The 17,326-nt window shown below is 40.8% G+C and overlaps 1 protein-coding gene across 1 annotated transcript in view; it reads left to right on the top strand.

The window, feature by feature from the left end:
* The window catches only part of LOC120045880 (potassium voltage-gated channel subfamily KQT member 5-like), a 176,154-nt gene that overhangs the window by 112,200 nt on the left and 46,628 nt on the right, over window positions 1-17,326 (top strand). The window contains exons 3-7 of the mRNA XM_038990810.1: window positions 12,112-12,238; window positions 13,478-13,653; window positions 13,906-14,031; window positions 14,664-14,774; window positions 15,055-15,150. Coding sequence (XP_038846738.1) covers window positions 12,112-12,238; window positions 13,478-13,653; window positions 13,906-14,031; window positions 14,664-14,774; window positions 15,055-15,150 — 636 coding nt within the window. The remainder of the gene's footprint in view (window positions 1-12,111; window positions 12,239-13,477; window positions 13,654-13,905; window positions 14,032-14,663; window positions 14,775-15,054; window positions 15,151-17,326) is intronic.

Genomic DNA, 17,326 nt, shown 5'->3' on the forward strand with positions numbered 1-17,326 from the left:
CTTCTCATGACAGTGATGGGGAAGAAACGGCGATCAACAGTGTTATTGTCACGGAAGAAGTTCACCGAGTTTTGAAATCAGTAGACTGTATGGTAGAAGCAGAGTATGATAAGGAGATGAAAAGAGAACACAGAAGGCTTTTGTATGAAACACCTGTCTCCGGATTACATCTTCAAACTAAGAGCAGCCATAGCATCCGTGACAGAAAGGGAGAAAGATTTGATGATTCTTATGGCATTGCTCACGGTCAGTGTAAATCAGAGTGACTTGACACAGCGGGCCAAGCAAGCTGTACAAACAAAATGGAAACGACACAGGACGTCTTATTTAATGAAAGGGGTTGCAGTCTGCCGTGAAGCATTCATCCAGGTATACAGGTAAGAGTCTAGCTACAGTTTCAGATATTATACGTTTCTAATTTTGTCAGATTTTTTTTCCATTGCAATTTAAAGCTTACTGTTACCTAGCTAGCTGGCGTTAGGTGGCTGGCTCGCTAGTTAACATTAAGTGTATGATCTGTGTAGTAATATTTTCTCAGAAATCCATTTTCATTGCTACTTATAGCCTAATGTTAGCATTGAACCTATTTGGTTAACTTTAACTAGCTATGACAATCAGTTTGCATTGCTAGTACTCTAAGGATTTGTATTATGGTTAATTGTTTAGCTAGCTGCACCAAAGTCAATGGCAGGACAGAAACAGGCTCTCTGAATATGTATTCCCTTGTTCGTGCTTGGTTCGGACGGACCAGATCATCACTGGGGGCAGGTTCCCAGTCATCAGCACTATCTGCAGTGCCTCTATGGACATTCACATGACTATCTCCTAACACACATGCCATACGTTGCTCAGCCACTTTACCCCTGATTGTATGCATATAACTACCTAATCACAAGTCTCACTGATATTGTTGTTGTACATACTGTATATTATTTTGTTCTTTCTCTACTGGCATTGATACTTGTTACTTTTTTCTTTATATTGGCATTATTTTTGATATTGCTACTATGCAAGAAACCATTTAGCTGTACTGTTTACACCTTCTGTAGAGACCTATCCACTTAGCAAGATGTGGCTGGGGGTTATATAATTTATTTTACATGACCCATCAATTTAGACAAGTGTGTCTGGGTAAATGTCATCTAATATTTAGAAAATATTTTTCTGGACACTTTGTTTACCTGGAATTTTTCCTTATTGTAAAGATACTACTTTTAGTCTTAATCTTTACCACACTACATGACCTCATATGTGAATCCTTAAAGAGATGGGTGGGGCTAAGGCTTTGGAGGGTGTGAACAATGCTGAATGGGTGTAGACAAAAGAGCTCTCCAGTAATTGTACCAAAAATATTCTATGGCCATTTTCTCAAAGTGGGGTTACAAGTTCAAAGCAGAATTACTTTCCCATAGTTCCTCAAATACAGTGTATTATATACCATTTTGTAGCTCTGAGTCTCTACTTTTATCCAATGTAAAAAACACAATTTCACATTTTAATACATACGACCGAATCAAGGCGGTTGGTCACACACGGACATTTTAACCCCGATCTTGATAAGAAATTACTATACCAGACACTTTTGGATAACATAAATAGGAAACAAATAAAATAACAGTAGGCTACACCAACATTAGTTTCCATTCATACAAAGTGTTGGGTAAATTGCCACAGTAGATTTGCCATGGTACAAAATGCTTAACAAATAGATGCATCGCCTTTAGGGCTCAATTTGTGGCTGGCATTAAGGTGGTGCTAGTGTCAAACGCACGTTAGTTTGCAATTTTGTCATGGAAAAAAACTGTAACACTGACATTTTCCAGCCCTAACACCAGGTTATGCATTTGACCTGTCCAACATCAGCACGCTTGCGATTAGATGGGAGGGGTGGAAAATATTTGAGGCGTGCCCTTAAAACCTCTTAAGGATCGCACCCTTTTTTAAAACTTTTCGCCTAAAATGACATTGTTTTGCGGAGTGGAACGGGAACCCGAGCAGACTCAGACGAGGAGACTGGGATGAAGTAACTAAGGTATTTATTGACACAGGGGGGACATGGAGTGCAGGTCGGGAGAAGCTCGTGCAGGTTGCTGGAAACTAGGAGTGGAGGCTGAGGCTGGCGCGAGAGGGGTTGAGACAGGGTTAGCAGGCCAGAGGGGAATCCAGGGGAGTAGTAGAGTGGGGAATCCAGGGCAGAGTAGCAGGATGAGAAGACGTGGGACTGGAGACAGGTACCAGAGTCAGAGCTGGCAGAACTGTAGAGGAGAGGAAAACAGCGTCAGGCAAGGAAAACAGGCACAACAGGATCTGAATAGTAACAAACAGCTAGAAATGTAGACTGACAGAGATTACAATCTGGCAGCGTGGAAGTGGCAGGGCTGAGTATTTGTAGAGGTCTTGATTATGGAACAGGTTGCAGCTGGTGGGGATCTGCTCTGACCCCAGCACACCTGTCTCTGCCCACACAATCACACACACACAGAGAGAGGGCAAGGGAGAAAGTACTGGGGGAGTGGAGGCAGGTCAGGGAGACACAGGATGAGCAGTAGAGGGCATTGCAGGAGCAGATGTGACAGACATACCCAAATCTAACTGCCTGTAGCTCAGCACCTGAAGCAAGGATATGCATATTCTTGATACCATTTTAAAGGAAACACTTTTAAGTTTGTGGAAATGTGAAATTAATGTAGGAGAATATAACACATTAGATCTGGTAAAAGATAATACAAAGGGATAATTCTCTCATTATTTTCCCCATCATCGTTGAAATGCAAGAGAAAGGCCAAAATGTAATATTCCAGGATAGGCGCAATTTCAATTTTGGCATCAGTGTTTTTGCAAAGTATTAGACTGATTCGATGAACCATTGCATTTCTGTTAAAAATGTTGTATCAAGATGTGCCTAAGTGGTTTATTAATACATGTTCAAGTTCATACTGTAACTGTACACTCTCCTCAAACAATAGCATGGTATTATATCACTGTAATAGCTACTGTAAATTGGACAGTGCAGTTAGATTAACAAAAAGTGTAGCTTTCTGCCCATATCAGATATGTCTATGTCCTGGGACATTTTCTTGTTACTTAACACCTCAGGCTAATCACATTAGCCTACGTTAGCTCAACCTTCCTGTGGGGGGTGGGGGGGACACCGATCCTGTAGAGGTTAAAAATCCAAAGTGCTAAGTTCAGGCAGCGCTGGTAGGGACATTGAAGACCAACCAAAAGCTGGTTTTAGCGGTAACGCAGTTGGTTATGGCATTCATTTTGACAGCGGAAACGCAGCCTATCCAGCCGTGATGCACACTGCTCATATGCGCATGGAACAAGATGTAAAAACCAAGTATAGCCTACCCTCCTCTCAATGAAGTCTGTTTTCTTTTTGTAATCAAGTAGCTCGTCAAGATCGTCGATAAAGTGTTTGGCTCGTGAGACTGCTTGGAAAACAATTTTATTTTCCAAATCTTTATTAAAATATCCAGTTGGAAAGGAGCAAAACCGTGAGCTGATGTTCCCTTTTTATCTATGTATTATAGGCAGGCGTACATTATTTTAGCTATGCTTTCATCGTGTGTAAAACCACATCCGTGATGTACAGTGGTTCCTCCTTTAAAAGTTGCGTGCTTACACTACAGGACTTAGAGGTACCCACCGTCACGGCTTCATTGCTCCAGACCACCACAAGGGGGAGTTAGAGAACTCATTATGCATTTGGGTCCCAAGGTTTTTATATGACCAATCATATCGAGTGGTTCCAATGACGAATTTGACGCGAGCCACTGCTCCCTGGTGACTTTCTTCAGCAAAGATGGCTGACAAAATGTAAGTAGTTATACCGTCATAACGAGTCAAGCAAAACATTTACAATTGAGAGGAATATGTTAGTTAATGTAGAGACAAATGATTGTGTGTATTTTTTGTCATAAAGTTAATTTACGAAAATTGCTATTTAGCAAGTTTTTTTTCTGTCATATCCAATACCAGGTGTATCAAACTCCATTCTGTGAATAATGCTGTGTCTGCATGTATGTATTACAATTATACACTTCAACAGTGTTTACCACTCCTGCTCCTGGGACATCAATGATTATACATTGTAACTATGCAATAGACTAGAAACATGATTTAAATAAAGACTGCTTTGTAATTCAGATATTCTCACAGATCCTAATGGAAAATGCCACTTAGATATCCATTTAGAGTCCTCCAATCCTATAAATGTAATTGTTGGCGGAGAATCACGTCATTGAAAAAAATATTTTTAGAAATACTGTAGGCGAAATGAGTCTCACTGGTGTTCAGTAATGTCCTGTTAAAAATTGTGTAGATCTTATTTATTTAAAGAGCATATTAAAGTTAGAAGCAAAAGCCTACAACTATTTTAGCACCGTTTCGCGCTGCTCTGAGGAAAGCATGGGGACTGGTCTTGATAAATCAATGAGATTTTTATTTTCACTTAATCTCAATTTGGGTATTGGTTAGACAAGAATTAGAAAATTAGGGTGCAGAAATGTTATGCTCTTAGTGTAACCTTTATATAATTAGGCAAGTCAGTTAAAAACAAATTCTTATTTTTCAAGGACAGCCTACTCCTTCCTCGTGCCCTGCGAGGATTCTTTAGCTAAATAGCCCAGTACTGTACTGCCGACCATCACGTTGTACAGCTCCATATTTTCCGTTACAGCAAGTACCAGTCAAAAGTTTGGATGCAACTACTCATTCCAGGATTTTTCTATATTTTTACTATTTTCTACATTATAGAATAATAGTGAAGACATCACAACTATGAAATAACACATATGGAATCAGTTAAAAACAAATTCTTATTTACAAGGACAGCCTACTCCTTCCTCCCCAATGGGAATTAGAACCATGGGCCCTGCATTTTGTAGTACAGACATGGCCTGCTCCCTTATGTAAGGAATTAGGCACTTTCCCATGTTTACTACAGTATGTATTGTAGACTGCACAGTAGCCTAATAAACAAATAAACACGTTTCGTTAATAAAATAATGATAAAAAATACTCTTTCAAAATGCAGATGTTGATTTAGTTATGGATCCATAACGAATTACTATGGGAATAAATATCACTGATTTACAGAAATATTGGAACAAAGGTGTCTAATGAAGGCAAACAATTTAGAATCCTCCAATCCTGTAGCCTACTCCCGACCGTCACTTTGTACATATTTTCCATTCCATCCTAACGAAACCCTGAGGGTTTCTTTTTTCTTTTTTCTCTGAATAGAAACACCGTAATATAATTCAAATTAATTAAGCCAAATTTCTTAATCAATCCCATATACTATGTTATAAAAAAAGGCATTAAATTCTCTGGTAATGCCAATACGGAGTACTATCAAGTGCTTCTCAAAGATGCCCTCTGGTGGTCAAACTAGCAATAACTTGCAGTAACAGGAAAAAAATGTCTGACAAATAAATGACGTGCCACAGAATGCCACAGGATGTATGACGCAACTTTTAAAAGAGGAACCACTGTAGGCTACATGTGTCCATGTCCATTATGAAACAAGAGATGAGAACCTTGGTAAATACTGGTGAACCTCACCTATTTGGACTTTATTTTTTTATTTAATTTATTTTAAACAAGCCCCCCGTATACTACCCTTACTCTAGGCCTACTATAATGAAGGATGGTTCAACAGCACGCTCTTTATATTGGATCTTTGTCCAGCTACTGTGAAAAGTTTGGATGTGCGTAAAACCCTCCATAGTCTGTTTTTTAATATTATATGCCCACGGGAAGCAATTACGGTGCCTGTAAGTGTATTTAGACATAGCCTATTTAAAAAAAGTTGTTGTTTCTTTTTGTTTAGAATTTGATTAGAATTATTTTCTCTCTTTTAGGCCGTATCAATAATGAATTTAATCTTGTCCATGCTCTCGCATAAGGCAATTTACAGTAGGCCTAACCCCTATATCAGTGCAAATGCTATGTATATATTTCAATATTGAAGCCATGAAATTACTTAGAACAATGTGGACTGCAAACAGGTTCAAGTTAACACATTTAGCAAAGATAGGATAGGTTTACATTTTGTTTCTGTAAACCGGAATTGGAGTTGATTCCAAGGCAATACATAAAATACCATAAATACATAACTTGAAGCAACCATGTGTTTAGCCATGGAGCACATTCTGATTGGCCAGTGAGGGGCCAACCCACGACACACCCACAACTTGTTTATTCATCAATAAAAAAATCAATAATAACTAGATATAAAAATTGGGGTTGCCTGTTTTGCATGTTATTTTGGCATTAATATGTGTCACATATCAGTTTGCAAACAATGTAAAAAAATATATAAAATCATTGAGTTAATAAAACCACATACAAACATGGTCTCTTTTTTTATTTCTTGAGTAAGGCAGCTCCAAAATGCAGGTGTTTCAGCCTAGCTCAATGCTTTCTGTGGTGGTGGGGCAGCCAGCAGAAAATACGATTTTCTGTCACTTATGGGGACACAACGTCACTGCCAAATCTAAGGGTGGAGCTCGGAAATTCAAGCCCCTTGGATGCTGCCATAGAGTTACATTAGAAGTACCCATCCAAGAAGGCTCGAGGTCAATGGCCACAGATAAAATGATGTCAAATCACATTATATCTACAGTAGCTTTGATTTCAAAATCTTACCTAGCAGTCATCATCATGAATCAAGTCGATAATCTACTGGCAAATCCTTTTTAATCTTTGTCATATGAAGATAAATAATGAAGATAAATTATAGATAAAATGTATCAGTGCTCATCGGCCATTGGACATAAACATTACACAACAAGTTGGAAATTGCAAATTCAACAATGAGTGGTTTGTAAGGAATCAGTGGCTAACTGCAAGCATTGCAAAGCAATCACTAGCCTGCTACTCAGTGGAGTGGCTGTATGGTCCAAAGTCTGGGTTTAAGGGTCTCTATTCCAAACTTAAAATGAAAACATTAAACTTTGGCCATGCTGTCAATCCAGCATGATTTCTGCCCCGCTCAAAACAACTGTTAACTCGGAACTGGGAAATCTGACTTCAGTGAGTTCAAGACAACTGGGAACTCAGGAGAAAACGAGCTCCGACTGGGAAAATACGCTTTGAACGGTCATCCAACTCAGAATTGTAAGTCATAATGATGTCATCATGATTTAACTTAGTTTTTTTCAGAGTTCCCAGTTGTCTTGAAAGCACCATAAATCCAGAGAATGCCAGACTGTTGATTTCAAACTTTGCCCACAAAGGACCACCATGCCACCATCCTGTTCAAGAGGGTACAGCACAACAAGGTCAGTCCAAAAATGTTTGTATGCTGCTGCATAAATTATGTAATATGCCAGGGAGATATGCATACTGTAGCTAAGAAAGTAATACTAAGTGTATGTTGTGTAGTAAGCTGTTAGTAGCCCATGCGCCTCACCCTAATAATTGGGTCTATTTTCCCCTCTTAATTTCGCCAACTGTTCTGACTTGGTGGTGCACATGTAGCATTTGACCTGTTTTAGAGAAATGTAATCATCGAATATTGTAAGAGCTTTCATTGTCTGCTTATGTGGCCCCATTATTTATCCTACGGTTCTGACTTGGTGTACAGGGAGAACAGTGTAAGAACAGCCCATGCTCTGAATTCTGTCACTGTACATTTCAAAAGTGCTGAACAAATAGTTATATTGACTACATCCGCCCTAGCTCGATCATTAATGTCTTAATCGAAATTACGGATTGCCTCTTATCCTGATTGTCTCTTATTGCCTCTTATCTACTTGTCGTTCCCTTATGCCATTTTTTGTACATCTCAATTGTCAGTAGAATAGTAGAATACATCCCCTTAAGCCTCCCCTTAATCTTAGCTAGCTAGATAACGTTATACTGTAGTTATAACGTTATAGTGCATTTAAAGTCAACCTGGTGACTTCAAAATGATGACGAAAGATTTTCCTACTCATTATTTGCCTCCTTTTGAATGTCAATGTATTTCCAAGCCACTGTAATGCACTTTTGATGAAATCTTCATCAGCACTCATTGACGATGCATTGGGTAGAATACTCAGTCGGCCATCAGTCCAAATTAACGTTAAAAACAATATTGTTACGAAACATGTAAGCCATGAATAAGGTCCTTGGATGTATTCCATCAAAGCCACTACACAACACAACACCATCTAAACAATACATTAATTGCACTATATAACGGTGCCAAACGGTGCCCACAAGCTGTTAGGGCCTACATAAAGCTGTCCCAACAGCAGAGTCCCAACACCTTACCACTGCTGGCTATCAGCGGAGCCTTGTCTGGCAGCAAAACAGTTTATTCAGCCTCATTTACTGCCTTTAAAAAAACATAGCTGATATGGCTGACTTGCTTAACTTCTTATGGCTGCAGGGTCAGTATTGAGTAGCTTGGATGAAAGGTGCACAGAGGTGCCCAGAGTAAATGGCCTCCTCCTCAGTCATAGTTGCTAATATATGCATATTATTAGTAGTATTGGATAGAAAACACTCTGAAGTTTCTAAAACTGTTTGAATTATGTCTGTGAGTATAACAGAACTCATATGGCAGGCAAAAACCTGAGAAGAAATCCAACCAGGAAGTGAGAAATCTGAGGTTGGTCGATTTTCAACTCATCGCCTATTGAAAACACTGTAGGATATGGATCTGTTTGCACTTCCTACGGCTTCCACTAGATGTCAACAGTCTGTAGAACATTGAATGAAGCTTCTACTGTGATGTTGAGCCGGATGGGAGCTGTGTGAGTCAGTGGTCTGGCAGAGAGCCAGGTCCTGGTCATGCGCATTCCACATGATATCGACTTGCGTTCCATTACTTCTATAGACACAAAGGAATTCTCCGGTTGGAACGTTATTGAATATTTATGATAAAAACATCCTAAAGATTGATTCTATACTTAGTTTGACAAGTTTATTCGACCTGTAATATAATTTTTTGAAGTTTTCGTCCAACGTTCGCCTGGACCTGCACAAGCGTTTGGATATGTGTACTAAACGCGCTAACAAAAGTAGCTACTTGGACATAAATGATGGACATTACCGAACAAAACGAACATTTCTTGTGGAAGTGGGAGTCCTGGGAGTGCATTCCCGACGAAGATCAGCAAAGGTAAGTGAAGATTTATAATGCTTTTTACGAGTTTTGTTGACTGCACAATTTGGCGGGTAACTGTATGGCTTCTTTTGTGGCTGAACGCTGTTCTCAGATGATTGAATATTGTGCTTTTGCTGTAAAGATTTTTGAAATCTGACACAGCGGTTGCATTAATAACAAGTGTATCTTTAATTCTATGTAAAACATGTATCTTTATGTACATGTATTTATGTTATTTGACGTGGCTCTCTGCAATTTCTCTGGATATATTTCTGAACATGGCGCCAATGTAAACTGAGGCTTTTGGATATAAATATGAACAAAACATATAAAACATATATGTATTGTGTAACATGAAGTCCTATGAGTGTCATCTGATGAAGATCATCAAAGGTTAGTGATTCATTTTATCTCTATTTCTGCTTTTTGTGACTCCTGTCTTTGGCTGGAAAAATAGCTGTGTTTTTCTGTGATTTTGCGGTGACCTAACATAATCGTTTGTGGTGCTTTCGCTGTAAAGCCTATTTGAAATTTTGGGATTAACAACAAGATTACCTTTAAAATGGTATAAGATACATGTATGTTTGAGGAATTTTAATTATGAGATTTCTGTTGTTTGAATTTGGCGCCCTGCACTTTCACTGGCTGTTGTCATATCATCCCGTTAACAGGATTGCAGCCATAAGAAGTTTTAAACAAATGTGTTTTTTTAAGAACTTTGCTAGCTAATAACAACATTGTCATCCGTCTAAAGTAAATTTGACGACATGATAATGCTGGCAAAGCTGTTTCCTACTAAATATTTGACTACTTTATCAATGTCATTGTATTTCCAGAAACTATAGTGTAAGTTAGACTAAACAGTAGTTAGCCTCCATCCAGAATGACTGGGCTTGAGAGGGCGGCGATAGAAAGTTCATAACAATGTCATGGCACGACCAAGCCTATGAGTGGGTTATTTTCAGAAGTCAACTGGCTCTGGCTGCCAAAACAGACAACTACTCCATCTAAACATGAATCGATTCTCAATTGCTATATGGTTCTAGAAACATGAAGACCTTTACTTTCAAATCACATCAAAATATTTTCACAAATGCAAAATATACACTTACTGTGCACTGTTTTGACAGTAAAGATAGTAACCAAGAAAGTGTTGAACAAATCAAAATATATCTTATATTTGAGATTCTTCAAAGTAGCCACCCTTTGCCTTGATGACAGCTTTGCACACTCTTGGTATTCTCTCAACCAGCTTCATGCGGTAGTCACCTGGAATGCATTTCGATTAACAGGTGTGCCTTGTTAAAAGTTAATTTGTGGAAATGTATTTCCTTCTTAATGCGTTTGAGCCAATCAGTTATGTTGTGACAAGGTAGGGTTGGTATGCAGAAGATAGCCCTATGTGGTAAAAGTCCATATTATGGCAAGGACAGCTCAAATAAGCAAAGAGAAATGACAGTCCATCATTACTTTAATACATGAAGGTCAGTCAATAGGGAACATTTCAATAACTGAAAGTTTCTTCAAGTGCAGTCGCAAAAACCATAAAGCGCTATGATGAAACTGGCTCTCATGTGGACCGCCACAGGAAAGGAAGACCGAGAGTTACCTCTGCTGCAGAGGATACGTTCATTAGAGTTACCAGCCTCAGAAATTGCAGCCCAAATAATAAATAACAAAAAATAAATGCTTCACATAGTTCAAGTAACAGACACATCTCAACATCAACTGTTCAGAGGAGACTGCGTGAATCAGGCCTTCATCGTCGAATTGCTGCAAAGAAACCACCAATAAGAAGAAGAGACTTGCTTGGACCAATAAACACGAGCAATGGACATGAGACTGGTGGAAATCTTTCATATGGTCTGATGAGTCCAAATTTGAGTCCAAAACTGCCATGTCTTTGTGAGACAAAGAGTAGGTGAACAGATGATCTCCACGTGTGTGGTTCCCACCGTGAAGCATAGAGGAGGACATGTGATGTTGTGGGGGTGCTTTGCTGGTGACACTGTGATTTATTTAGAATTCAAGGCACACTTAACCAACATGGCTACCACAGCATTCTGCAGTGATACTATAATTTGTTTTTCAACAGTACAATGACCCAACACACCTTCAGGCTGTTGAAGGGATATTTAACCAAGAAGGAGAGTAATGGAGTGCTGCATCAGATGACCTTGCCTCCACAATCACCCAACCTCAACACAATTGAGATGGTTTGGGATGAGTTGGACCACAGAGTGAAGGAAAAGCAGCCAACAAGTGCTCAGCATATGTGGGAACTCCATCAAGACTGTTGGAAAAGCATTCAAGGTGAAGCTGGTTGAGAGAATGCCAAGAGTGTGCAAAGCTGTCATCAAGGCAAAAGGTGGCTACTTTGAAGGATCTCAAATATAAAATATATTTAGATTTGTTAAACACTTTTTTTGGTTACTACATGAATCCATATGAGTAATTTTATAGTTTGTTGTCTTCACTATTATTCTACAATGTAGAAAATAGTAAAAATAAAGAGAAACCCTTGAATGAGTAGGTGTGTCCAGACTTTTGACTGGTACTGTATAATAAAACTGTTAATCTAAAATAAAAATTTAAATAATATGTCTACCCCTTACAAATATTATTATAATCTACATAAGAATTCACACAAGATGAGGTGTAGCCTGCCCGTAGCCTACATTGGTTATTTGAATTGACGCCCAGTGGACCTGCAGTCTAAGTTACTGTATAGCCTGCTAACACCGCTTCTAACTGCCCCCTGGCGGCGATTCTAAATATTCAATATTCATCCAAATCCTCCTGCTGCAGGATTATTCCGCGACAAATAGAGGGTCAAATGAAGATCCAACATCTGTATATTGATTATTGGATATCATTATTAATTGCTGGCTTTTCTATTCAAATGTCTGGTATTTACAGCATAGCAAACTTTTCGCCCCTCGCCTCTTGACTCTCAATAATGGGCTGTGACTGTGTGTGTGCGTGTGTTCGTGCGTGTCCTGTAGGAGTTTGTGATGATCGTGGTGTTTGGGCTGGAGTACATCATCAGGATATGGAGCGCAGGCTGCTGCTGTCGCTACAGGGGCTGGCAGGGACGCCTCCGCTTTGCCAGGAAACCCTTCTGTGTCATAGGTAACTGTGTGTGTGTGTGTGTGTGTGCTGCACTGTAAAGGTGCTATCACCGAGAGATGCAGCCTGATTACTAGAAATAGACTTCGATTTCGACATTTGAAAAGGTCCTGATGTCGATATATGCCTTCCTCGTGGTTCACAAAAAAAGAAAAACGATTGCCCAACACTGGGCTCAAACTCATGATGCTCAGAGCCGAAGTGCACTGCTATACGGCAGTTCACAATGCTCTAGCAAGTTGTGAGAATACTTGAGAATACTCGAGGATACTTGATGGAAACAGTGCCGATTGGTTTGCGGAGCCATCCCCAAACCATAGCCCTTAGTTTAACCACTCGGAATTAATGCCTAAACTGTTAACCTTCTGTTTTAACCTTGTAATGCATTGAAAATAAACGTTCATCCATAATATGTCAAATTTCGAATGGAAGCTATGAGATCTTGTTGTTGAGAGATGATCATCAAGTCTGTCAATATTCAAGGCTGACTTCTGATTGACAGATGACGTACTTCAATACAGAAACAGAAAACAGAAGCTGGCGTTGAGTTCTCATAAAAGAAGGATAAATACAGTTTACAAGAACATTAGATCACTATCTGTTTCTTCTCCCAATAGAGAAGACTAAAACCAGCTACGGTTAGATTTTCAGAATTTTAAATGTGTTTGCTGAAATGTGATAGATGTGAATTGGAGCGAAACACACTATCATCCCAGTGTACTGTAGGAGCAGTAGAGGTTTGTATATTCTTCAGGACTATCTCCGTGGCCCTAAGGATGTGGGTTTGTGTGAACCCTCTTTACCACTCTCATTCTCCCTTTATCTATCCCTCACACTCTCTCTCCTTTCTTCTCTGATTGTCTGAAAGTGAATACTAGGTACATTAGATCCATGTGATGACTCCTCCAGTACACTGTGTCTATTTTCTTAACCAGTCTCAGAGCTCCAGATCAACACAGTTTGAGGCCCCGGGCCCCCTCTACGCTCTCTGGTGTTGGGCACCAACAGCCTGATGAGTGGGGGACATTTGCACAGAGCTGGAACGTGAAGATGTTACCCACAACTACCATACCATTTCAAATCCTTAACTCTCCAAAACCTATTTGGAACATGTTATAGTATCATGTGTATCACTCATATGCACTGCAATACATTATCATTAGACTCTCATGAAAGTTTACAAGACTGTAAATACTACAAAAGTATTGAAGTTGGTTTTTATCTCTTTCTGTCTCTTTCCAGACATAATTGTCCTCATAGCTTCCATTGCTGTGGTGTCCGCTGGTAGCCAAGGTAACATCTTTGCCACCTCAGCATTGCGTAGCCTTCGCTTCCTGCAGATCCTGCGGATGGTGCGTATGGACCGCAGAGGGGGCACTTGGAAACTACTGGGATCTGTAGTCTATGCACACAGTAAGGTACAACCAAATTTGTAGTCCAACAGTCTGGCCTAGATGGTCCTATGTACTCTGACCTTCTTAAAGAAATAGAAGGATGTGCTCCCCCTCTACTGTCTGGTTCCTCTCATGTTCTTCCTAGTGAATCTTTCCTTGTTTCTGTCACTACAACTTGCTCTTTAGGAGTTTAAGACCTAGTTTGCTATTTGGCTACACATCCAATACAGTGAGATTTGATGTATTTGTTTGAGCATAATCTTTGATTTCCTATAGGAGTTGGTGACAGCCTGGTACATTGGGTTCCTGGTGCTCATCTTCTCTTCGTTCCTGGTCTACCTCGTGGAGAAGGAGTTCAACAAAGACTTTGCCACCTATGCTGATGCTCTGTGGTGGGGCACGGTGAGTCTACACACACGCGCAAACACACTTACACACGCACACGCACACACACACACACACTCCACACACACACTCAATTTAGATTGATCAATATGTTTCAACATAGCCCATACCAATATTCACAGGACTGAAGTTTAATCAGCAGATACAAAAAAACTTCCTAACCAGGACATCTCTGAAAGACAAAAAGAAAGAGTAGCTTTATGTTCATTACTGGATTTGCCGACCAGTCTATAATATGACCTTAAGACACCTTAATGACACCGCTACAAGATCATGCTTGGCTGGTCTTCAAACACCTCCCAGGCGCTACTTGCTAGACCTTATACAATGTCAACACAATTAATGAATGCCCACAGCTTCAGACGCGCTAAAATGACCCAATCGATGAATGTAATTTCCAGTGTCTGTCAAGCGAGACTAGGGTATTAGATGTGCAAGGGGAGACAGGGATGGGAAGAGAAAGGGGGTCATTGAAATATACAACACACATACACACACAAGTGCAGTGTTATTCAATTCTGGTACTCAAGAGCTGGTACTCAAGAGCTGAATTGAACATTTAAATTGACCCAAAATAATACGAACTGGCATTGTGGGAAAATCGTTTTGTGACCTCTGTGTGTGAACAGATCACCCTGACGACTATCGGCTATGGAGACAAGACTCCTCAGACATGGACAGGTCGTCTGATCTCAGCTGGCTTTGCTCTGATGGGAATCTCCTTCTTCGCCCTGCCTGCCGTGAGAAACACCCACACCCACATGCGCACACACACCCACATGTGCACACACACCCACATGTGCACACACACCCACATGTGCACACACACCCATACACACACACACACACACACACACACACACACACACACACACACACACACACACACACACACACACACACACACACACACACACACACACAATTTGACATTGTGTGTGTGTGTGTGTGTGTGTGTGTGTGTGTGTGTGTGTGTGTGTGTGTGTGTGTGTGTGTGTGTGTGTGTGTGTGTGTGTGCAGGGTATCCTGGGCTCAGGTTTTGCCCTGAAGGTACAGGAGCAGCACAGACAAAAACACTTTGAGAAGAGGAGGAACCCAGCAGCCAGCCTCATCCAGGTACACAACACACACAAGTCCATCACCAGATATGATTTAACTGTTCTGTATGTGTGTGATAGTGCCCGCGTGTGTTTGTATCAGAGTGTGTTTGCATATAATATGTGAGTGCGCGTGTGTTTTTGTGTGTGAGTGTGTGTGCATTTGATATCTAACCGTAGCTGAGACTCTTTGTCCTCTCTCAGGTCCAAAGGCAATACAGGGCTGATATTTATGAGCTGTTTCCACCAGAGTTTGAGCTGTTTCCACCAGATTTACCTCTACGCCAAAGCTCATCCTAACAGACAAGACCCGGACTATTAAAATACACCATCAACTCAACATAGACAATAAACTCCACAAAACAAACACACAGATCTTGTTTTTATAGAGATTTTGCCATCAAGCAGAAAAAACGATTAGGCTTCTCGTTTGATTCATATATTTAGCTCCCTTTTTCCATTGCTTTAAGGCCTGCAAACAGTCAACTAATTTAGCATTGTACTCTATTTATCCTATCTGTATAGTATGGCTGAGTTGATGTGGAACTCAACACTTCTAACCAGATATTTTTTATCCACAGACGGACTTCCAGTATATCTTCAGTTGGCAGGGATGTGTTATCGCTGTTGTTTCTTTGTGCTGGTCTTTCACTATTGTGTCCCCTTTGTTCTGAACAAAAATATAAACGCAACATGTAAAGTGTTGGTCGCATGTTTCATGAGCTGAAATTAAACATCCCAGAAATGTTCCATACTCACAAAAAGCGTATTTCTCTACCATAAGCCGCCTTCAATGTTGTTTACGATAATTTGGCAGTACGTCCAACCGGCCTCACAACAGCAGACCACGTGTAACCACGCCAGCCCACAACCTCCACATCCGTCTTGTTTACCTGCGGGATCGTCTGATACCAACCACCCGGACAGCTGATGAAACTGTAGGTTTGCACAACCGAAGATTTTCTGCACAAACTGTCAGAAACCATCTCAGGGAAGCTCATCTAAGTGCTCGTCTTCCAAGCAAGGGTTTTGACCTGACTGCAGTTTGGCGTCGTAACCGACTTCAGTTGGCAAATGCTCACCTTCGATGGCCACTGGCACGCTGGAGAAGTGTGCTCTTCACGGATGAATCCCGGTTTCAACCGTACTGTACCTGGCTTGCTGAAATCAACATTGTGAACAGAGTGCCCCATGGTGGCAGTGGGGCTATAGTATGGGCAGGCATAAGCTATGGACATCGAACACAAATGCATTTTATTAATGGCAATTTGAATACACAGAGGTACCATGACGAGATCCTGAGGCCCATTGTCGTGCCATTCATCCCCCGCCATCACCTCATGTTTCAGCATGATAATGCACGGCCCCATGTCGCAAAGGTCTGTACACAAGTCCTGGAAGCTGAAAATGTCCCAGTTCTTCCATGGCCTGAATACTCACCAGACATGTCACCCTTTTGAGCATGTTTGGGCTGCTCTGGATCGACGTGTAGGACAGCGTGTCCCAGCTCCCGCCAAAATCCAGCAACTTTGCACGGCCATTGGAGAGGAGTGGGACAACATTCCACAGGCCTGATGAAAACATTCCACAGGCCTGATGAAACGCCTGATGAAAAAGCCTAAACCACTCTATGTAAAGGAGATGTATTGCGCTGCATGAGGCAAATGGTGGTCACACCAGATACTGACTGATCCATGCCCCTACCTTTTTAAAATACAGATGCATATCTGTATTCCTAGATTAGGGCCTAATTTATTTATTTAAATTGACTGATTTCCTTATATGAACTTTAACTCAGTAAAATCTTTGAAATTGCTGCATTTTGCTTTTATATTTTTGTTCAGTACACTGTATGTGTGTGTCTGTCTGTGTATGTGTTGTGCACCTCTGTGTGTTTATGATTACGTGTACCCCATCTCCTCACCATGACGCTATTCCTCCCGTTGATGTGTGTCTGTCTGCGTGTGTCAACTCGTACCCCAGGCGGCTTGGCGGCTCTACTCCACTGACGGTGCCCGTCCCTACCTCAGTGCCACGTGGCAGCACTACCAGGGTGCCCTCTCCCCCTTCAGGCATGTATCCCCCCCCTCCCCCTGCCCCATGATGCCTTGATACCACCGGTTTTACTAATCACTCTCTTTTTGTTTTCTTTCTGTTTCCTTTCTCCCTCCCTCCCTCCCTCCCTCCCTCCCTCC

The sequence above is a fragment of the Salvelinus namaycush genome, chromosome 4 (assembly GCF_016432855.1).
Source record: "Salvelinus namaycush isolate Seneca chromosome 4, SaNama_1.0, whole genome shotgun sequence".
Classification (NCBI taxonomy): domain Eukaryota; kingdom Metazoa; phylum Chordata; class Actinopteri; order Salmoniformes; family Salmonidae; genus Salvelinus; species Salvelinus namaycush.